This window comes from Colias croceus, chromosome 11, assembly GCF_905220415.1.
Source record: "Colias croceus chromosome 11, ilColCroc2.1".
NCBI lineage: Eukaryota > Metazoa > Arthropoda > Insecta > Lepidoptera > Pieridae > Colias > Colias croceus.
In genome coordinates this window covers 1,045,385-1,069,558 of record NC_059547.1, presented here as the reverse complement: position 1 = coordinate 1,069,558, position 24,174 = coordinate 1,045,385, and the positions used below count along the sequence as shown (strand labels likewise).

Below are 24,174 nucleotides of genomic sequence, written 5' to 3'. Positions count from 1 at the left end.
GACCTGGGACATAGTCAACCTTTCGGCCTGCGGCTTCACTTGATTTCCCCGCACCAATTTCTATCCCCTATTTCAATTCCCCTTCACATATTGTTACACGCATGAAAACATTTGCTTATCTTTTCCGCTAAAAAAAATGTTCAAATCTGGTAAGCGGTTCAGACGTACACAATAAAGTATTTTTGTTTGTTAAAAACTGGACGAAGAAGTTACTTTTATTAGTATAACCATACAAAGAAAAAAATCTTGTTCCTATATCAAAATGTTGTCAGTTCATAACCTATGTCTATCTTCGGTTTTCACAGTCGTAACATTTCAATTAGTTTTTTGTAAACTTGTGAACATTTTTAACTTGGTGTTTTTCATTAAATTTTTAAATAAATAACCTTACATATCCTAAGTATGTGCATTTTTATTTTTCTCATTTTTAATAGTCATTATTAATGAATGAATTAAATACTCTTTATTGTACATACACAGAAATAAAGTTTTTTACATAGTTAGATAGCCTATAATAGAGATGTACAAAGAGCGACTTTATCGCTCGTGAGCTTTCTTACAAGCAACTCGTATTCGTTATTATGCTAATTGGTGGAGTCGTATATAACCAGTATACCTAGCCTTCTCTACATAACCTACATAATATGTGTGTATAAATAAAGTGATGTTTAAATAATATTAGCTAACAATTACTATTAACAAAGCTACTATTCTATAACTATCCTACTAATATTATAAATGCGAAAGTTTGTGAGGATGTGAGTGTGTTCGTTACTCTTTCACGCAGATACTACTGAACCGATTACAATGTAATTAAGCACACATATAGAGGGTAACTTGGATTAACACATAGGATAGGTTTTATCCCGGAAATCCCACGGGAACGGGAACTATGCGGGTTTTTCGTTGAAAACGCGGGCGAAGCCGCGGACGGAAAGCTAGTTCAACAATAATACATAAACCTTCTTAATAGAACTCAACCACAAAAGAATGAACCAATTTTTACTAGCACAAATACTTATAATTCATTTCTATCTTTAGAGATAGATACAAGATACAAACAACGCTCCAAAGATACGTAAATGTCATCTTATGAATACATAATGGTCTGAGGTTAGAAATAAATTGAATGTCTCTCAAACGTCGTTATCATATTGCGTCAAATGAGTTAGTAACTTTCTAAGGTAACTTTGTGTTTCTGTCTAAATACTTTGCTTTGTTCTTTGTATTTTTACTTTTATTGTATTTTGGCACATATTTTGGTATTCGTTTAACATTGAATCAATTATTATAATATTAGTATGGATTTATGAAATTTAGCAATTACAATTACCTTATATTTTAATTATATAAAAAAGCTCCATACAAAATTTCCAGAAGGCGTTTAACAGTAAAATCTCTTTACTGAATTGAAAAATTCAAGCAAAAATTGCTCCTAAATTCGACAAATTGGGCGTTAGATGGTACAGGCGGATAATTTTTTGTTACCTACGAAATTTGCTTGTCCGCGAACAATCGTTTGTCTTATTCCAAAGGAGCCGTAAATCCGTGACTGAAATAACGCGAATCATAACCCCTACTACGTGTACTCGAACTCGAAAGACTCTCGACTCGAACTCGAAATTAAATAACGTGAAGCAGAGCACTATCTGAAACAATCTAATCTCTATTCCATCGACAAGATCGATTCTAGAGGTGAATTGACTATTTTAATAGTTGTAGAACTACACATAGATTTTTTTACGTATCAATTTTTGTTACACATAATTAATTCAGATCCAATAACTGCACATGGCATATTTATACAACACAATATTTCCGAGTAAAATTTTTCTGTAGGGCTTACTAAAAAAGTTATTAGATCTCATATAGAGTCAAGCGTTTCACTAACTCAACAAACTCACCTTCAATAGAAATAACTAAAAATATTCAAGGCGTATTCCTTAGTAGGAACCAAGAAATATAAGTAGCTGAAGCCACACGGAATATGAAATAACTTAAAATAATATCCGTGAGAACTTTTTAAATACATCATTTCGCGAGTTTGGAAACTGAAAATTTAGTTAAGAGTTCTTTTTGTTAATCAAATTTTTTGCAACGAGATTACTGAAGTTACAATTCTTTGGGAGGAATGAAATTTTGTTGTGTTGCTTGTTAGACGTGAATATTTTTTATTCTTATACATTGAGATACAATATGTTGATGTAGGTACAGAAAGGGAAACATCTTTACACATTTGATAATGATGACGATTAAGAAAAAGAGCGCTTGATTGATTTTAATGACACGTTTATTGTATTGGGTTTCTGTTCATCCCCTGTTATAGATGTTAGGTACTATGAATTAAATCGCATTCAAGAAAATAATAGTGGTTAACTATCATTATATTTATTCAAACATAAGTACCTATGATATAATATCGTCTATCACACAAAATATGTGAAGATAAAATCGTCTAAAAATACAACTTGGCGTCTAATATCTTGTAATATAGTTCAGCCTTGAACACATGCAATATGCACGTCTTTGTCTTACAATACTAAATTGTGCGGTATAAAATATGAAATACCAAAACACGTTAGAGGCGACAAGAGATCGCGCGTGACGTGGTTACAAGATTCCAAATTTTCAGATTTCTGCCGCGAGGGGACGGTGTTAGCATTCCTTTTGTCGTGAACAGTTTAGCTTGGAAATGTGTGTATAAATGTGTGGGGAAAGAAATGATCACCAAAAAGACTTATAAATGGATGTTAAATCGCTTTTAAAATACGTTTAAAATTAAAATACCGATATAGAATGAAACGCAAGACAAGTATAATGAAATAATATTTATGCATCAACAATGGGTACGAAAGATCCCGATCTTGTTAGAGAGTAAATGATTTTATAGCTTGTAATTTGATAGCTTGTAGCTTAAAAAAAAGAACAATTAAAGCAAGTGTGAACAGGTACATTCTAGGGAAGCGCCATGAACTTAGGCCACATCTCAGCTTACCATCAGGCGAGATTGTGGCCAAGCGCTCCTCTATTGTACCTACAATAAAAAAAAACTGCACCAATTATAAAAACACCTTTACACCTAACACCACGAACATCTTAAAACTAGCAATCCTACTTTATAAAAACCTACATTCTCTTTAACCTAAACATAATTTGAGGGATTGCATCTACATATTGAAATATGTAAACCACATAACAGGGTTCGGACTGGGCTCAGGATTTGGCGCGAATCCACAAAGTTAAGCTCAGCTCAGGGCATATCAGAACTGATCAAAATTTCACAAACCTCGCACTGAACACTATCCGTTTAAGCTTGCAGAAATATGATTAGAATGCATTACTGACGCATGTATTTGGTATTATTTAAGGCTGAATTTCGTTACATCAGAAATGCAATGTTTATCATTAAATATGCATAAATGATCATTATTCAATTATCAGAAAGTTGTAAGAATTCTTTTTATAATGTGATGTGGATCAAAGGTCAATTTATATAATGTTATGTAAAACTTGTGGCATGATTTAATAATAAAGTTTTTGTTAGAAGTGTATTTTCTAAGCTATAGTGCAAAGGCTTAAATTAGGAGGAAGAAGTTTGTTTTCTCATAAGAATGTTATAAATACATTTTTACCTACTTATTTTTTTTTCAATATTTTTTACACTCCTCTATCTCTCCTCTATGTAGAGCACACGTAACATGATAATTAAAACAAAAAGAACAATACTGAATACGTACTAAATATTCATAACCGGCGCATCAGAAAGCGGCATTACGACGATTTGGATGCCGCCCAATAAAAGTAAGTACGTATTACAAATAAAATTTCACTTAAACACGAAATTTTAAAACTCCCTCCACTTACTCCCAAAAGGACCTATACACCAAACTTATATCTGGAATTTGAACCTTATACCCGGTCATTAAGCAAGCATTTCGTATTGTAATTAGATGTTTTTTGTTTCTTTTTAATACAATTTGGCGGGAAATTGGAAGTCACTGTCAGCGAGTAATGGCTGATCGTGAGCGGAATGCGATTTAAATTTTGCCAATACACTTTACTTAGTACATTAGGCTCGTTCATACTGACTGGATCTGAAATAATATATGAGTTCGGAGCTGTGGGGAATAATAATGGGGTGGGTACACGTGAGGAAACTGGCCGTATGACGTCATGAGCCTTTCGAGAACTTTAGGTCGCTGAAGACCGGAATTCTATTTTTACATCAAAATAGATTACAATGATTATGGTGTAAAATAAAGATAACAGTTTGTCCTGATAGTTGATAGATTCGTTTGTTAATAAAAAATCGAGTGCATAAAATAGAGGCTAGAAATTCGTTTGGTCAATGACTACCAGAATATTTACAAGTAACAGCAACAGCACCAGAAATCTATACTTATATTATAAAGCTGAAGAGTTTGTTTGTTTGAACGCGCTAATCTCGGGAACTACTGGTCCAATTTGAAAACGGTGTTAGATAGCTCATTTATCGAGGAAGGCTATAGGCTATCATAACGCTACGAGTGCTACGACCTATAGGAGTGGAGCCACGGGGGTGAAACCGCGTGGAGCAGCTAGTATTAATTATAAGTTTGATTAACAATTTCTGTTAAAGTTGTCCTCCGCCCTCCGCTAATAGGAAAGAATTTCGTATGACACAAGCTTCTTCAGTTGTTTCAAAACTCCATTTTCATACACCGATTCCAATCCTGCATACCAGTTTACAATACACAATCTATATGAAACGTGCTCCCCGTAGAAGGTTGAACATTTTTGCACAAACTCCCTTAATTTTCCTTTGTGAGATAGCTTACGTGACTCGAATATTAGCTAGAGATTAGATTTTAGAGTAATTGTTCAGGAATTGTGTCCGCCATGGTGAAAAATCTTTTCATGTGTAAATTATTGCCTAGTATTTGTATTTGTAGTAGATTTACGAAATTTATTGAAGTGGTATCAAAATAATAAAAATTAATAAATAAATATATCAGGACAATTTTCACACACGGCATGATCTGATCCTATAAGCTTTCGCTTGTGTTATGGAAACTAGATGACTGATATACATACATAATATATATAATTTTAAATAAATACTTATATAGATAATTAACACCCAGACACAGAGCAAACATCTATGTTCATCACACAAAATATATTTGCTCCGGGTGGGAATCGCACCCACGACCTCTGGCTTGGAAGGCAGGGCCATTACCAACCAAGCCAACCAGTCAGTCGTATATTCAAACTGCTGTAATAGGTTTAGGAAATCTCTAGAACATTAGACTAGACGGTTATAATAAAGTTATGTTTCGATAAATCAATATTTGATTAGTTAACCCGATTGACACAGGGTTATCTAGCGTGGTATTTCATAATATAATGTAACTAATCAATAATATAATATTGTGTATGTTTCTGTAGAATGTTTAAATTGTTTGTTGATTAGTTTGGAACTAGTTCTATCTATATATTCCAATTCGTTTTATATGTAGTACCTGGTAGTACCTCTAGTACTCTAGGATTCGTTTTTCAATTAAATTTATATATTTACTAAACATAACATAGGTTTAACATGACATGTTCAAGATTTTTCTGAAGTCGTCAAACAACAGCAACTATAATATATATAAATCTCGTAGTTATTGTTAAACAATACTTTTAATTAGGCACCTCTCTTTCATAATTCTAAGCGTTTTTAATCCCAAAACAGCACAATAATAAAGAGCAAGCGTGGCTGAATATCGTCCGTTTTACTAACTTTTTACGAACCGTAAAACTTTACCGTCTGCAGTGTTTTACAAATAAAACATTAGGAAATCTGTGCTTTTGACGTTGAGCCGACATTTTGGCAAGCTTTTATGGGAATCCTACCTATGTACCTACGTACCTATATTGATACTTATAGTGAAATGCTATAATAACACAGATTACAATATAGTTACTATTTCTGTTAATTTGAAAATACCAATTAAAAATAACATGCAATATATGTAAAACAACATGATAAAATAAATGATAATGATGATGAGAATTTTTCTTTACTTTAATAGTATAAAAAATGATTTAATTATGTAAAATATACAAGTTTTAAATCACTTAACTAATTACTGAAGAAGTGTTGGATCAAAAATATTTAGTTATTTTTATTCTCTAAATGTAAACCAAGTACATACATCACACAATTCATCAAGCTCAAAAAAATATAAACAATAGCACATCATTAATCAGCATTAACTAAGACAGCGGAAGAGAATTATTCCCCACATTACCGCGCAAAACCCGAAGGGCCGAAATCTGCGACCGCTTGACTTTCATAATTCCACCACATTATTATAAGAACTCTTTGGTACGGCAGAAATATGATTATGTCGGAACGAGCCGGCCGTGCTATTGTCCTTTCGATTTTTTTCCACAAAAAATCCAATATGGCCGCCATTCTAAGCTCTGGCGGGAAATTAAAAATGTCGCAATTCAACGGTCACCGCTTTTTTATTTGTGGAAATATGTTGACGTTTGAAAAAGGCCCGTCTTGTGAATCTGGGATATACACTTTTACTCCTATTTCTGTTCTATCTTGTGAAATATTGTTTTTAGTTCCTATTGTTAGTACCTAGATATTGAATTCCTGAGGTGAAACTAGGTTTATTTATTTATTTATTAGAAATACCAACGTTTGTTTACATTGTTTCATTAATTATTAATTACAGACTTATTGTATTCTTCTAAATGTAACAAACAATTATAGGTATTCACAACATGCAAATATAAATTACACAAACTGACAATTTTTAATTGTAAACTCAACAGCGAGAAGAGAAAAAACAACATTACATTATAAAGAGAACAAAGGAAAATGTATATAATAAAAACAATAAATATGTAGTTGCGTCTCAATACTAACACATAACTGTAATAAATTACTATTTTGGTGTTAGAACATAAGGCTAAGAACATAATATAATTTTTAATAACTATGACTACATGCTATACATTAAGCTTACATACAAACAATTTACGAACAGTTCGGAGAGAGGTATTATTAATATCAATGATATCACCATATTTATTTACCATCTTGCACAGTCTTGGAATAGGAGAGTTGGCTCCGAACTTACACCTACGGACTGGTGGAACAAGTGGATCAATTTGCTTTCGGGGATACCTACTAGGGACACGAAAATTTACTTTATTCAAAAGTTGAGGGCAATCAATTTTATTATTTAACAATTTTAATGCAAAAATAAGATCGATTAAAATTTGTCGTTCCTCTAAAGAAGTCATTTTGAAAAATTCCAGTCTATTAGTATAGGAACGCAAACTATTTCTTGATAGTCCGTTTGAATAAATTAAATGCCAAACAAATCTTTTTTGAATTCGCTCTATTCTTAACATGTGTGTCGCATAGTGAGGTCTCCAAACCACCGATCCGTATTCCAAAATGCTTCGTACTAATGAGTTGTATAGCGAAATTTTTAAGTTATTATCCCGAAATACTTTTATATTTCTAATTAAAAATCCTAGCATTTTATATGCCCGGGAGGTAAAAGTTAAGAAATGAAAGAAAAAGTACAAACAATTATTACGATTATAATAAGAAGCAATCAAATATTTCAATAAAATTTATATCTAAACAAAAAAGGCTGTTGTATCAATAACAATGGAAATACAGGAAATCAAATGAATAGTATATTTATGGTTGTTTCAACGGACAAAATATAAAACTCTGAAAATAATTGTAAACTGGTCGCTATATTACTCGAAATAATACCTATCATCCTTTTCAGCTTCCTCATGATTAATTTTTAAAACTAGATTTTATAGTGCTTTATCTTGTAGTAGCTTTCTGATGTTTAAAGAATTTCTAGAAACGGTTGAGCAGTTTCCTGGACAAACACACATAAAATAAAATCTCTTCTCTTCAATTTATTAGTTCAGATTCGTAGATACAAAAAGTACGTAGATAAGGGGCAATAAAACACAATTATCAGTTATTTATTCTACTTCTTGGTCTCCTCTTTGAGCAACTGGTACACATAGGAGAAGTCCTTCTGTCTGCAGCCGCGTAACTGCACGATGTAGGCCAAATTGCTAAGGGATATGGGGCAATAAAACACAATAAACAGTTAACAATTTATTCTACTTTTTAGTCTCTTCTTTAAGCAACTGGTATACATAGGAGAAGTCCTTTTCCCCGTAGCCGTGCGACTTCACGATGTACACTAGACTTAAGGTACAAGTCCGAAACGGGCCGCAGACCGCAAACTGCAAGCGACAGCACTTATTTCTATGAACATCTATAAAATTGATTCCAAGCGCGGCAACACTGCTGCCTGCAGACGCAACGCGCAGCGTGCGGCCGCGGCGCGCAGCGACCGCAGACTGCAGTATGCAAATGCCACCTGCGCGGAAGTGACAAACTATCTTTGTCTTTTTTGTTTATATCATTTAGACACGGTTCTGTGCATTGTGCAGCCACGGCATGCAGCCGCAGTTGGAATAGCGACCGCAGGCAGCATTGCGGTAACCGCAGCCGGTAGCCAGTGTCGCCTGCGGTTGCAGTCTGCGGCCCGTCTCGGAATTGTACCTTTAAGGGATATGGGGCAATAAAACACAATAAATAGTCAACAATTTATTCCACTTCTTGGTCTCCTCTTTGAGGGATATGGGGAAATAAAACACAATGAACAGTCAACAATTTATTATTCTACTTCTTGGTCTCTTCTTTAAGCAACTGGTATACATAGGAAAAGTCTTTTTCCCCGTAGCCACGAGATTGCACAATGCGGTATAGTTGAGTTGCGACAGCACCCAGGGGAATGGGCGAGCGGATGCCGAGCGCCATGCCACTTGCTAGCTCTAAGTCCTGGAATATGAGATTTGTGCTTAAAAGCTAACCTAAAATAATTAAAATTAGCCTAACAAAGGAATCGATGTGTTGAACGGTTATAGGTAATTTATTTAATAAGGAAGGTCTTTAGAGAGCGAGTAGCCTCTTACGACGGAAATTACTGAGCAAATGCAGAGCAAATGCCTGTAAACATTTTATACAATTTATGAAAAATATTTTTTTGAAGTCGGTTAAAAATTGGAGAGATTAAAATTTGTATAGCTAGCTGATCGAGATGTAAGATTTATGTGTTTAGTTCAGTCTAAAATTTAATTTTTGTTATCTTAATCTTTAGACCAAAAAAATTGTTCAGGCAAAAAATATCTAATACAATTCTAAGCACTAAGTCTTTGAAATACTCGTATTATTGAAAGTTATATTTCACAGGAATCGAACGTGCTTGGACGCGAACTGTCTCTATTAACAGGGTAGTTACCACCCTCATAGATCAATAATATCTTAGCTATATCATAATATACCTTTCTACTGCATTTCTCTAAACTATAATATACTCTGCTCATTGTTTCTTTTTAAAGTCTTTGGTTGAAAGCTTTTGATTCGATGCCAAATTGCCCAAATTGAAGAAAACTAAAGGGAAACAAGACTAAAGAAAAAATGCGATCGCCATTTTATAATTTAAAATCAGAACAAAAAATAGTGAATCCATACTAATATTATAAATGCGAAAGTAACTCTGTCTGTCTGTCTGTTACTCAATCACGCCTTAACTACTAAACCAATTTGCATGAAATTTGGTATAGAGATATTTTGATACCCGAGAAAGGCTACTTTTTACCCGGGACACAGGATAGGTTTTATCCCGGAAATACCACGGGAACGGGAACTATGCGGGTTTTTCTATGACTGCGCGGGCGATGCCGCGGGTGGAAAGCTAGTTTTATATAAAATCATAGTTAAGGAGACTAAAGTCAATCAATCAAAACTCAAACCGGGCAAAATAAAACAGAAATGTGCCAGAAATGTATCTTGGTACGAGTATATTTTACTAAAACTTACAAGAATGAAGTAAAAATGAGAATATCGTAAAGACGTTAATATAGTTAGAAGTAAGAACACGTCAGTCCCACTGGGCCTTACGTCATAATATATCATGAACGTATTTCTTGTGGAAACATTTCCGTCATCAATTTTGCAGCGAATTAATAGGTATTATGGTTTATGAGAATTGGGCAAAAATCTACTGAATATGCGTTTAATGTAATATTAAGTATAAGCTGACACAAAATATCCTGATACACAACTTGCTCTGGAATCTGAATAATATTATGTGTTCTGCATTAAATAAAGTGGATATGAATTTAAAAAGAATAACACTTGAAATTGATCAAACCTATCATCAAAATATTAGTTACCTTGAGATGCTGATTCGAATTCCTGTCTCGTGAATGAACTTCGGCTCTTTTCTTAATTTTTCAAACATTTATCAATTCATCGCTACAAAACATGAAAATGATTAATTACTTTGTTTTAACCACTCACCTTAACCATTAATTCATTCTTGAAGCCACCATCATAGTTCCTGCTAGAAGGCGCAGTTGGAACGAGTCCGGGAACGGGACAGTACACCTCTGTAGACCAGGAGCGAGCTGACGAATTGTTTAGCACATCTAACAGCACTTTTGGGTCTAAACCCATTCTGAGTGAGAGAAAAAGTTCAATTATAAAGTACTCTATCTAAATCTTGAGAAAGACTTTCAAAAGGACAATTCTTGCACAGAAGAATCATTAGAATTGCTCATGTAAGGGCTTGTTCTTATATCATAGTTCCAGATAGAAGGCGTAGTTTGTGAAAATTTTGAATTTTAAATAAAAGAAGCACTAGAATTGCTTGAGTTATTGATTGGTTAGTCCCTAAGTTCGAGGTCATATTTTTGGTGTCTAAATCCATTCTGGGTGGTGAAAAGTAGGTTTGTGAAAGCTGTCTCTGATATTAATCTCTTAACGAGCAATTCTTATTCTCTAATAAATTAACTAAAACTTAAAGGTTAATTATTTTAAAAGAGACGACTAATACATTTAATGACTTTTAATAATCTGTATAAATGAAATTTAATACATTTTATTAACAAGACACAGCAGGTCAAAGAAATAAACTTATGAAGTTTGAATCTCTATGTAGGTAAGTCATTCAAGGAGTAGGTACTCTAACTTAACTGAACCCAGATTAAAACTTCCAAGTAACTTAATATAACTTTGATTAACAGTCAAATAATCTCTGATTTACGCAAATCTTAACCGAAATGACGCAAACCCCGACGCCTTTAATAAAAACCCTCAACCCTTTGATTTACATATAAATATGATTGGGCTTTCGAAGATACTCTGAGCCTTGCCGACTGAACTTAGAACAAATGCAAACTTTAATACACCCTAATAACTTCCAATAGGGTCGAAATTCATTTACCACTGTCCTATCTCTATGATCAGGGAATTATCCATAATTCATTGGAAGTTGAACCTTATTATTAACAAATTACGGTACAATATTGAAGAAAATGCCGATGGCAATGTTGGGTCTAGCCTGGCTCAAACTCCTTTCACAGATAAAAGTAAGAAATCGATAAGTTATGACTGACTTTGGACGACCTGATTATAATATTTCATCGTTTACATAAAATGGGCAACTTAAATATCGTACAAAAGTTTTAATAAGCCGATTAAATTTCTTTTATTTAGTTTATTTTTGAAGTATTTGTTCAGGTTTACTTCAAACGAGCGAATTTTTGAATAGGTTTCCCCTGAGTTTCAAAGATTATTTATGTTTAAATGTCCTAAAGAGAACTAGATAATTTTTTTTTTTGGTAAATCGGTTAAGAACATTACTGGGATATTAAACATATCCACATAACTATAATTTTACCGTCAGGAAAGAATATTTAAAATTATTCATTCCAGACATGCCTCCGATAAAATTACTCCAAGTTTATGCCAAATTTTTATCAATCACGCCAACGTCACATCGAAAATTGCTTTTAAACAAGAGAGGAAATTATTTTTGTTTCCATCAAACGACGAAAACCCTGTCTAAATATTTCAGCTGTGTGTAACTTAGCGTTTTTAGCCTTTGAAAGTTCTTAAATAAAACCTAATTGACAGCTGTCTACCGCTGGAGTATATTTTCTGATAAAGCATTTTTTAGTTGAAGTAAAGAAAAATCTTTGTGTTATCCATAGGTACTAATATTATAAATGCGAACGTAACTCTGTCTGTCTGTCTGTTACTCAATCACGCCATAACTATTGAACCAATTTGCATGAAATTTGGTATAGAGATTTTGATACCCGAGGACATAGGCTATTTTTACCCCGGGAAATAGGATAGGTTTTATAACGGAAATCCCCCGGGAGCGGGAACTATACGGGTTTTTCTTTGACTGAGCGGGCGAAGCTGCGGGTGGAAAGCTAGTATTTTATAGACTGATAAATTACCTTCAACGACTATAATATGGAGTGTATTTTTAACGTACGTTTAATTGTACGTCATGGAGAAAGGCGACGATTTTGGTATCTTTGAATCTTGCCAAAGAAGTTTCACTTCTGACACGTGTGCTCGACATACAAGCTATTTTTTACATTCAGAATATTCTTTGGATTGGATATATATTTGATAACTAACAATAAAACCAATTATTGTAAGGTGAACCGATATTTTACAAAATGCTGGGTTGAAATAGAAAACGGTCACAACCTTAAATTTCATTTTCCGGACGTGACTATTTTATAAAAACGACTTTAAAGGTAAGGTTTATGGAAAGAAATGACGCTAAGAATGTTCATGATAATGTAAAAGATAATATAAAAAGTATCATAGAACTACCTATAAAACTCAAAACCTCAAACATTTATTTATTCAATTAGACTTCTTCTAGAAGCACTTTTGAATCGTCATTACATATTTTTAACATTTACCTCCGATTCGGAAAGCAGTATCTATGGAGAAGAACCGGCAAGAAACTCCATAGTTGCTCTTTTAAAATCATGTCAACATACAATTTCGAAGAAACTGGATGTATAAATACATAATATTATTATTTTACTCCTAATGAATGTGATTCCACAAGATTTGCTCAGTTGAAAACTAATGATTTCGTTTGAAGTTCCAGGAATATTAGTTATTACAATAAACATTGAATTAACTGAACCATACTCTGATATGATTTCGTGTGTAACAGAAATATTAGACATTACAATTAACTTAGAAATAGCTGAACTATACACAGATTGAGTGATGATATTTAATTTTTAATTTAAGCAAAATTTGTATGTAGGTCCGTATCCGTTATGTAATCATGTTTTTCAATGAAAAATTAAATAACAATGAGATGGACAACATCTATTTTTGAAAAAACTCCTAACTATAGCAGAACATAAGTACAAGCACCCTGTATAGAATTCTAAGCACGCCAGGCCCTCAACCAACTAACCGTTCGTGATGATTTTATATAAAACTCCCCAACTAAATAATCAAAAACAAAAAAAGAGCAATGAGATCAAAAAAAGCTCCATATGCCATTCGCCAAACCGCCTATCGTGATGTGATGCCTCCCTACAAAAATTCCCAACTATAGAATCAAAAAATGAATCCAAAACAAAAAAGCCCCTAAAAAGCTACACACGCCAGTCCCCAACCCGCCTAACATTAGTACGTGACGAAGCCGACATTTCATTGTAAAGCTGAGCAAATTAACAATAATGAGGCAGTGACTTGGACACTTGCAAATTACAAACTTCCCCCCGACCTTCGTTTGTTTTGACGTGACGAATGTACGGAATTTGTTCAGCGATATTATTTATTTCGTTGATGCTAACGGTTGGGAAATGAACGGATGTGTTTATTTGCTTTTGCTTGGGGAATATTGTAAATGTTTCTAATTCCTAATAGTACTAGTGTGAGCCTCAGTCATTAATATATTGACAACTAACATCTATACTAATATTATAAAGAGGAAAGGTTTGTAATTATGTATGCATGGTTTTCACGCATAAACCTCTCTACCGATTTAGATGAAATTTGGCACAGACAATCTTTAGACCCTGAGAAAGAACATAGACTACCTTTTATTGTGAAATATGTACCACGGGCGAAGCCGGGGTGGACCGCTAGTAGAGATATAAAAACAGTGAGAAAGATAACAAAGAGCTTTTCTATGTACCACAAAATTTTCACCCTGGTTCTATATAGGTCAATAGTTCTGACTAGATTACATATTATAAACAATTTTTACACAATGGCGCTCAGTTAAAATTAATAAAAGCTGTCATATAACATACATCGATTGTCCAAGGCTCACTAACGCAACGGTACTACATTCGTACAAAATACCCTTTAAAAATACTCATTGAAAAGTAAACTATGTGAAACTATGGCTGGTCATTGCTTTGTCAGCTTTATGGGACTTTCATATAACCTTATAGCTAGAGAGCTAGCGCAAAGCTACCTGTATGTATTTGACCAGACCTGGATTTTTGTGTGTTGATTCCCCTATACCTACTATACATGAGATGAGGAGTCACTAAGCCCAGAGTGGTGGACGGGGCGGGCGCTCAGGTAAGACAGGTGGAAATTTTTGGCAAACTTTGAAACCATTTGACCACGTCTGCCATTTTGATATATGAAAATAGATTATTATTATTATCGGAAAATAACAATGGCAGACCATTATCACGCCGATAACATTCTGGCAGACACTTATGAAAGTGCTGAAAAAAATACAATTTTGAAAGTAATTGACCAGATCTGCCATTCATATATTTTATTTATTAGGGTCTTAAAAACTCATTTTCGAAACGGCAGACATTTTCATTGCGTACAGACTTCAGCAGACAACAAAACTTAGAGCTACTACATGGTCAGATCTATGCATATACTATCTCTGTAGCTATCTTTTTTCCCTATATATCACTATTATTCTCACTCTAGCCTATAGTATTTTTATTTTATATAGTTAAGTAGCATTCAAATAGTCTAGGGTTTATAGAGAGGGCTCTTTTCGTGTCCCACTCAAACAGTTATTGCCAGATGTTTTCAGTATCACTTTCATGCAAAAGTGAAAATTACTACGCTATAATAGCCTAAAAAATCTTAATAATATTAAGGAATAAAATTTATAAATTTGACGTATTTCCTAGTTTAGGCAATGCCTTTGATGTCTAGCTCTCTAGCTATTACACCACAAATAATATTCCTACCAATAGTGTCTTATACAGGAAGACATCACTTTCGCCTACATCTGTTCCATACCCTATAAATGAAATATAAAATTTCCCTACCAAAACATCCTTGCCAGGAATATAACACTTTCCTATACATCAGTCCTTAACTTATACTTACTTAATGCCCATATTCATGCACTCAGCAGTGGCCATGCCAGTAATGCCCATGAGCATGTTATTGGCCAATTTGGCCACTTGACCAGAACCGATATCTCCACAGTGGAACTGCTTTGCTCCCATCGCTTCTAGCAGAGGTAGGGATCTGTCGAAGTCCTGCTTCCTGCCGCCCGCCATGAAGGCGAGGGTCGCGTTTTGAGCGCCCATTACACCTGGAATATGTTAGAAAATAGAATAAAAATAATATATAAGGGATATTCTCGGATTATTAAAGTCGTTTCAGATTAATTTATAGAAATCTATAAAAATTTTAAAAGAGTATTGTTAGAAAATTAAAGATTTAATAAAAGTTACGTAGTACATACATAAAAAATCTAACAAACACACAAAGCTTTTTCCGAAAAATAGCAAAGCTTGTAGGTACTTTATGACATATAGGGAATACATAAAAAATAAGGAATAATCTACATCCCAGTCTTAATACCTACTTTTGCATTGCCATAGAGGGTGACATTTTTAAAGATTTAATTCAAAATGTAGATATATTGACATTAATTATTTGTAAATATTTTTTAATTAATAAATATAAATTCATAAAATATAACATTAGCCATTATTATTATTAAGGCGCTGCCCTGAGTAAGGGACCTTGAGCACTCATACACACACGTCGCGCCACAGCTGCAGCCCGCCGCGGCCGCCTTACGCGCATCATTTCGAACAGGCCTCGGCCGGTAGTGTCGGTACACAGGCGTTCACGCACACATGCGTACGTTTTTGGTTTGGGAATAAGAATTTGCGATTTACAGGAAATCTATTGATTGGACTAAAAAAATAAAACACTATTATTCTAGTATGCTGCTTGTAGAATTATTTGCCGAAAAAACAGTATGTTTGCATGTAGTTTAGTATATTTTTTAAGCATCAAAAGATTTTTTTAGAGGTACCTTTGTGATTTTTTTCTATCGAGTAAAATAAGTTGTATTGTGTTTTCAACACACTATCTAGCAAGTATATCTATTAAAGCATTATAATTTAGCAGCAAACTCGCGTTTAGCTCTACTAGTCACCTTAATTATGTAATAACATAATTATGAAGTAAACATTACGTCGTTTATTTGTTTTGCCATATCAAGAATTTACATGCAAAAGTATAAACAACAACTTATGCAAACACATTTTATCAGTTAAGCCCTTGTTTTTCAATTTCATCATGTAATATTATATTATTATGTGACATAAAAGGCTCACACAAAATGCTTAATAAAACAAGCTATTGCATAAGCTTCTATCGCGGGCCTTGAGCGCGGGGACCGAATCCAGAAATTGCGTAACGAAAAACCTCACGCTCCCCACTCGACGGGCGGAGGTGTGGCTTGAAGGCATAGAATGCAATAGCTTTACCACGGCAGTCCCCGAGTGCCACACCTCTTTTTTATATTTCTCATTTCTGTTTCCCTTATAAATGTTGTGCCAACTCTTTTTAGGTTTTTAGCTGAAGCTAGGTAACTTAGAAATTATTAAATCACTGAAACCTATATATGCGTCAAATTAGTTACAATATAATATAAAAAACGGTTTAAAGTTATTCGTAAGTCGTAATAATTAAGTAATATTATGTGCTTAAAGTTTAATCACATCACGTGATTTCCTATAGTGCATTTTACATCAATGTAGGTATTAAAGATAAATAACAATTTGTTTTCTACATAATAACATTACAGAGAATAACAATTGCAAAAGCTGATTAACATTGCATTATATAACTATTGGTAAATAAATATCAGTATTTAATAAATAATAAGCCTTCCTCTCTTCAACAGAATTGAAATTCTGATTTTTTTGTTATTTGATTTTTTAATATTAGAATTGTTTTAAGTATTTTCATGAAAAAAAAATGTAACATAACATACTTCACATATGTAGGTACTATTGAAATTTCAAACGAAATAATTATACTTCCTAAATAAATATCACGTTCCCATACTTAATGTTATAAACTCTTCAAAATACAATCAAATTTAAATTCAATACAAATAATAGTAAAAATAAATTATTGTAAGTATGTCTATTAAAGTACGTGTAACAAATCCCGAGAGGCCAATCGAACCAAGACCCGAGACTAACAATCGAGTAAAAATAGCTTGTAAAATATGTAAGCCTATAAATAATTAGACCTAACCCTTATAACTACCCTTCAAACAAGTACTATTTTATTACAAGTAGTTTCATCTGTTAATATATTATTCCAAGCATTTATTGACAGAGCAAATACAAAAAGCGACAGTTTTTGATAAGTAATTACATGCTTATCGGAGTCATTGGAAATTATCTCAAATTTGTGTAAACAATGTTATCAGTACAGATAATATAATACTATCAGTAAAACCACACGCGAATAGACATACATTTTATATTTGTGTTCCTATGGCATATATTTGAGGAGAGAATAAGTATTTGTTGCATAATTATTTGTAAGCAAAAATTGAATAAAAAGTAAGTTGCTATGACGGAAATATTCCTAAAACTGAATGATTTGTTTCACTTTGTAAATAAACTTCGTATTTTATACATACATGCAGATAAATATATATGTAGGAAACGCACACATTGATAAGTTGATGACTAGAAAGTGTACCATAAAACAAAAAAATGATATCACTCAATGCGAAACCTAAAAAAAATATTCAAGAAGTTAACACAAAACATAAAAATAAAACTATACTGACCTCCTGAAACCGGAGCATCGATAAAGCCCTTCCCTTTCTCAATCGCAACAGGGAATATCTGTTTGGGCACGTTGGGGTCCACTGTACTGGAGTCAATGAGAAGAGATCCTTTGGGCACCTGGAAGTAGTAATATCTAGATTAAAGATATATTGGCTAATGTCTCCTGTTGGTATATCCTTCTAATCCTCTTATTAGTATAAATCTTTCTAATCATGTAGTCATGTAGAGGTAATGAGATATTATCAATCCAATTAGATTATGCAATAGAATAGAAAACACACGTGAGCAAAAATTTCTATTCTAATTAAAGAAACCTATCTTATTTTCTCATTCTGTAACTATAGATTCTATTAATCTTCTGAAGTTAGATGTGAAAGTTTGTGAGAAAAGATGAACTTTTTCAACGATGTTTTTTGAAATTTGCCACGAGTGTTGTTTACAGTCTCGGCTATTTGCTTAGGATACTTTTGAACCGATAGGTAAAGACATAGGTTTCAAGATAAAGAATTAAAAGTACTTAGATATCTCTCATTCAACGTGTACCATCTAATAATATCTATATCTTAAGTTCAGCATGTACCTACATATCTACTTATTCGATATAATCTATATATTAACTAAATGCCTAATCTAATATCAAAACTTACATGATCAACAACACCATCTTTTCCCAGATACGCGTCAAGCACGACCTTATTACTGGGCAGGATGGACACCACAACATCGACCCCGTCAACCGCTGCAGCGATCGAACTGGCGCTTGATACTCCGTTCTTAGCTGCTGAATTCAGCGCTTCTTTTGATGGATCGTAGCCGCGGACATTGAAACCCTGGAATACATGATAGGAATTTATGTTAAGAGCCAGTTTCAAGGCTTGATGATGTCATAGCCCATCCTTATAAGCCTTGACTAGCTGAAGTTCAATACTATAGTTGTTTTTTTTTTATTTTCATACGTAGTTATTTGAATGATAGATAAGCTAAATAGAAGATATTTACGGCAACTTGGAGTCAATAATCTTCGAGGTATAACTGAAAATTAATTCTTGACATTATTTTATTACTACTTAAACATAAAGCGAATGTGTGTTTAGCTAACTTTACAAATGATAAGGAGAATAGATTATTTTCATTTGATCAATTTAAAATGTTAACGTATCAATGTTTTTTAATTGTTAACCTAACCTACCCAATATTCAATAAGTAAGCGGCATCTAAAGTCTAAACAACTAAATTCTACAAAAAAGTCATCGACATTTCCATCTTTTCGGATTTTACCATCTTCTCATAAGTCACAAAAAATATGAATAAATCACGAACTTATCATGCATGCATCCATATCATGAGGTCAGACTTTTTTATCAGAGACATAACAGCTATTATACAACTTTGGTCATTCAGTGTCAGCTTTACCTCTATAATAATTTGATAATCTTACTGACCGAATTATGAGCATCGATGCAATGTATTATGAGAACTAAGAAGAAGACTATGGCAAAATAAACGTTCTAATCCAAAAACATTCTGTATTGTAAACATTTAAAGACCACTATTTCCAATTTATTCACACATCACATCACTAATAAATTAATAACAGTAAGCTCGAAAAGCTTCTCAATTGTCAATGTTTCCAAGAAAAGCAGAACGAAATCGAATCTTATCAAGTCCCCTCGGATTCATTACAATATATGCGTAAAGCGAATCTATAACTAACCTTGATATAACGCAAAAAGCACCATCTGCATTATTTAACATAATCTTTGCATAAATTGAAAAGATTTTAATTTTAAATATCCGTGAAAGCAGCGTTAAATTGGCTTCTCGGATTTTTATTTTTAATTCAATGTATTTTATGAGCTTCGCCCTTTAAACATTTTCATCTCCCACAAGATCTGATTTCATTATGAATTAAGGCTTTGTTTATTAAAATGGAACGTTAGTATGCTGGCGGTTTCGTTTTGGATTTTATTATTGACATAAATTATAATAAACTAGCGGTCCGCCCCGGCTTCGCCCGTGCTACATATTCACGTTTTCTCTACATAAGAACCATCCTCGTTCTTCAAGGAATATAATAAAAAAAGAATTAACGAAATCGGTTCAGCCGTTCTCGAGTGATGCGCTTACCAACACATTTTGCGATTCATTTTTATAGTATAGATTTATATAATACTAGCTTCCGCCCGCGACTCCGTCCGCGCGGATGTCGGTCTTCGCGTGGATGGTTTATTTCTCCATTTTGAGTAACTCTGACAATGACATCTTATAAATATCTATTGGACCCAAATACGGCTAGGCCTATAATAATACGTGTTCGCGGTTCTACAGAACAACGTCTATGGATAAAACTAAAAAATTAAGATTAATTTTTTTCTGCGTATTTTTCCAGGATAAAAAGTATCCTATTTTACGCCCAGGATAATAAGGTATAATTATACCAAGTTTCATCGAAATCGAACCGTTAGTTTTCTCGTGATGCCTGCACATACAGACAGACAGACAGACAGACAGACAGACAGACAAAAATTTTTTTAATTACATATTTGGGTTTGGTATCGATCCAGTAACACCCGCTGCTAGTTATTTTTTCAATATTTTCAATGTACAGAATTGACCCTTCTACAGATTTATTATATGTATAGATTAATGTTCTAAGTTGTACCTTTAGGGAAAAAGTTATAAAGTAACATGCGGGTCTGGAAGTAATGAAATCTTACAAATGACGGCAATATGGTAAACTTTTATAAATGTCCCTGACTATCTTATACCTAATATTATAAAGCTTAAGAGTTCGTTTGTTTGTTTGGAACGCGCTAATCTCGGGAACTACTGGTCCGATTTGAAAAATTCTTTCGGTTTTAGATAGCCCATTTATCGAGAAAGGCTATATATTATCATCTCGCTAAGACCAACAGGAGCGGAGCACTGTGGGTAAAACGTGGAGCAGAGCTTGTGAATTGATAATATTTGAACTATTTTATAAATGAAAAAAAAACTGTTAAAATTTGGATCTAATTGTTGCAGTGGTGTGTGACACACATACAGTGCTAATTTATAAATCAGGACAAGACTGTTCATTCGGACTATATATAGAAGTTTTTTTCGCCATTATATTGATGACTAGTTTTCCGCCTGCGGCTTCGCCCACGTTTTCAAAGAAAAACCCGCATAGTTCCCGTTCCTGTGAGATTTCCTGAATAAAACCTAGCCTATATTACTTGTGGATAATGTAGCTTTCGAATTGTGAAAGAATTTTTAAAATCGGTCCAGTAGTTAATGAGCCTATTCATTACAATCAAACAAACAAAGTTTTCCAAGATACATGTTATTTTTTAATTATTTTTAATTTTCACATAACGGTATTTCATAATACCTAAGAGATTTAACTTTTCTCCTTGAAAAGTAAGCGACTAAAATCTCATAAATTATATTTGTTATAAAAACACATTTGCTTTATACGTAAACAAATAATATACCTAATTATTTTTTTATCTCGTTTATAGCAGTTAACAGATAAGGAATACTTACAACGTATCTCGCCACATTTATTTGTCCTAATTTTGCTTAGCAACAGAGACACATGCATGTAAATTATGTTAATAAATTATGTAACTTAAAATTATCACTACATTTTTTTTACATTGTATAAAAAATCCCGCTCTGTTTATATCCTTAAAATTACGCAAATAAAAGTTCTCTATCAGCAAAAGAAAAGCTTAGGAAAATGCCGAAAGCATGATTTTTATAAAAAAATGTTATTGAAGAATGTATTTAACTAGTTACACTTATAGTTACATAATAAATACTTATGTAACCAAATCATCGTCTCTACGGATTTTTATGAAGTTTTCTGTGTATATTCGTTAGATCCAAGAATAGATTTTAAACTATTTTTAAATCCCTAAATAATGAGGGGGTCCTATCAGAACCACTTTAAGCAAATCAGCTAGTGATTATATAAGATGTTTGTGGACTCGTGAGTCGATTGACATTGAATTTTAATTTTGCATATCAAATGAGCTTATATTAATGTAAATAATGTATCAAAAAATATGTTATAAATTTTTATTTATATTGATAGGAACAATTTTAAATGTAATTTTATTATAAGTATTTATATAAAGGTAGGACCTCGTAAAATACGCGGGCAGACTGAAAATCAGCGCTGTTCGGGTGTTAGCCCACAGCATGGCTGAGTCTGTTCCGATTGCCTAATATGTGTTTACTTTTAAGATAGGATAGTCTAAGTTTTTGTTGGCAATAAAGCTTTTTTTTCTTTCTTTCTTTCTTTAACAATTAGGATATTTCTGAGCTCACGAAAGCTGGTATCCCTTATCCTGATGCATTTGCTGATTAATTTTATTTACTCTAATATACATTGATATTATATAGAAAAACCAGAGCCATATCATGTCTGTAGTGATTAGATTTCTCTTGTAAAATCAAACTCCCCATATTTTATCCACTCGAATTTTAGAATTTTCGCATCCATGTACCTATTTAATGAAGTAAGAAAGTAAATCTGCATCTGGTTATTTTAATCATGCATCACAAATTTTTCTTTACATTAATTTAAGTTATACCCTGAAAAGAAATCTCATTTACAGACCCTTTAAATAGATAAGTTGTCTGCTTTCTTTTTAAGATAAAATTTGCAAAAATAATGCAGCTATGCAAAGCCCTGTCTTCCGGAAGCTTTGACTGAAGCTTTAAAACTTAGAATATAATAGTAACTTCAACAACAACTAAATTAGAATTATTCAATATACTTTTAATTTACGAATTGTAATTTGTAGAGTCAAGTCCTAAACTCGTTCGTATATGTTAGGTCCTAGGTTTATGACCAAGTAAGGCAATCAAGTAAATCACCTTAATATAAAGGTGATCAAACTTTTTTGCATTACTTGGAAGAATTACATACGGATATCCGTAAAGGAAAATTGGAAAATCTTTAAGGGGAACGCGAGGGTTCTGTGTCACATAAAGCATAGGGCTTACTAACACTATGTACCTAATTCTTTAGAACCTCTGATATATAACGCTCACAATAAGAGCCCTATGCACACATACATCTTGCATGTTTATTGGTTATCCTATCACTCTTAGTCCCATGATACGGATAATTCGACAAGAACTGAGCAAGATTAGGCACAAGATAGACATCAGACATTTTCATAAACAACTGGGCAAAAGCTGTAGTTACCGAACCGGTAGATAAACAACATGTTTATGCCATTTAAATGTTCAAGATTATAGTGATAGGTAGTAGTACAATGATGCATCTTCCTACAATGTTTAAAGCAAGTACATAAACTATTAAACAGCTACTATAAAATACAATAATTACCGAGGTTATTGAGGCCACAATTTCAAATTCTAAACATGTACTTTCTTTTACGCATAGCAACACCTATACTACCTTTTTCACGAGATTTGCCGCCATAAATCCCCCCATGTTTCCAAGGCCAAGGAAAGCCACATTTTTGTCACTTTTCGAGCTGTAAGACCTGCTTGTTGTGAGGAAAGACCGGCTGACGCGGGCCGCCATTTTGATTTTATTAATAACACAACCGGCCGCGGCGCGTACGCACTGAGACTGAATAAAATGTGAGAATTGGTTCTTGTTGTTATTCAAATGACGTGAATTATCATTCTCGATTTCGTTTCAATGTTAATTTGATAACAGGTTTGAGGTTAGGACGCCACACCCACTAGTTGAACATATTGAACTATTCGGTCTAAAAATTAAAAAGATTTTTTTTTTCATTTCGATACGGATGGATAGTGAGTAGGTACTTACTTTTATCTTATAATTTACCTATTTTGTAAATTGAATATTTAATACAGACCAAACTATTTTTGTAAGCAAGTGTATTTTACACGTGGTGATTTTTTAAATATAAACAGGATTGGCAGATACAACTAAAATTAACTCTATCAAAGAAAATTGTTGGTTTAATTCATAATATAATATTTTAAGATATATAATATTTTAGGTGTGGTCATGTAGAGATACGTTTACGTATTTGCCTACGCCATCCTTATTATACCCGGCGCGGCCTAAGATGATCCCTATGACACTGACAGTTATTCTCAAGAGACAAACTTGTAATGGCGTCACCATTAAATTAGAAACGTATTGGAGGCGTCTAAAAATGGCATTTATTAATTTTTACGTAGCTTTATGCCATTACAATGATA

At 33.2% G+C, this 24,174-nt stretch overlaps 1 protein-coding gene across 1 annotated transcript; it reads right to left on the bottom strand.

Annotated features, from left to right (window-relative positions):
• Nucleotides 1-8,689: 8,689 nt before the first annotated feature.
• Nucleotides 8,690-23,588, bottom strand: LOC123695503 (probable 3-hydroxyisobutyrate dehydrogenase, mitochondrial). Its single transcript, XM_045641374.1, has 6 exons — nucleotides 23,393-23,588; nucleotides 18,621-18,803; nucleotides 17,973-18,090; nucleotides 15,245-15,455; nucleotides 10,394-10,550; nucleotides 8,690-8,869 (listed from the first exon to the last, which is right to left on the bottom strand). Exons 1-6 carry the CDS (start codon nucleotides 23,519-23,521, stop codon nucleotides 8,711-8,713), a joined length of 957 nt encoding a protein of 318 aa, XP_045497330.1. The 5' UTR covers nucleotides 23,522-23,588; the 3' UTR covers nucleotides 8,690-8,710.
• Between the last annotated feature and the right edge of the window lie 586 nt (nucleotides 23,589-24,174).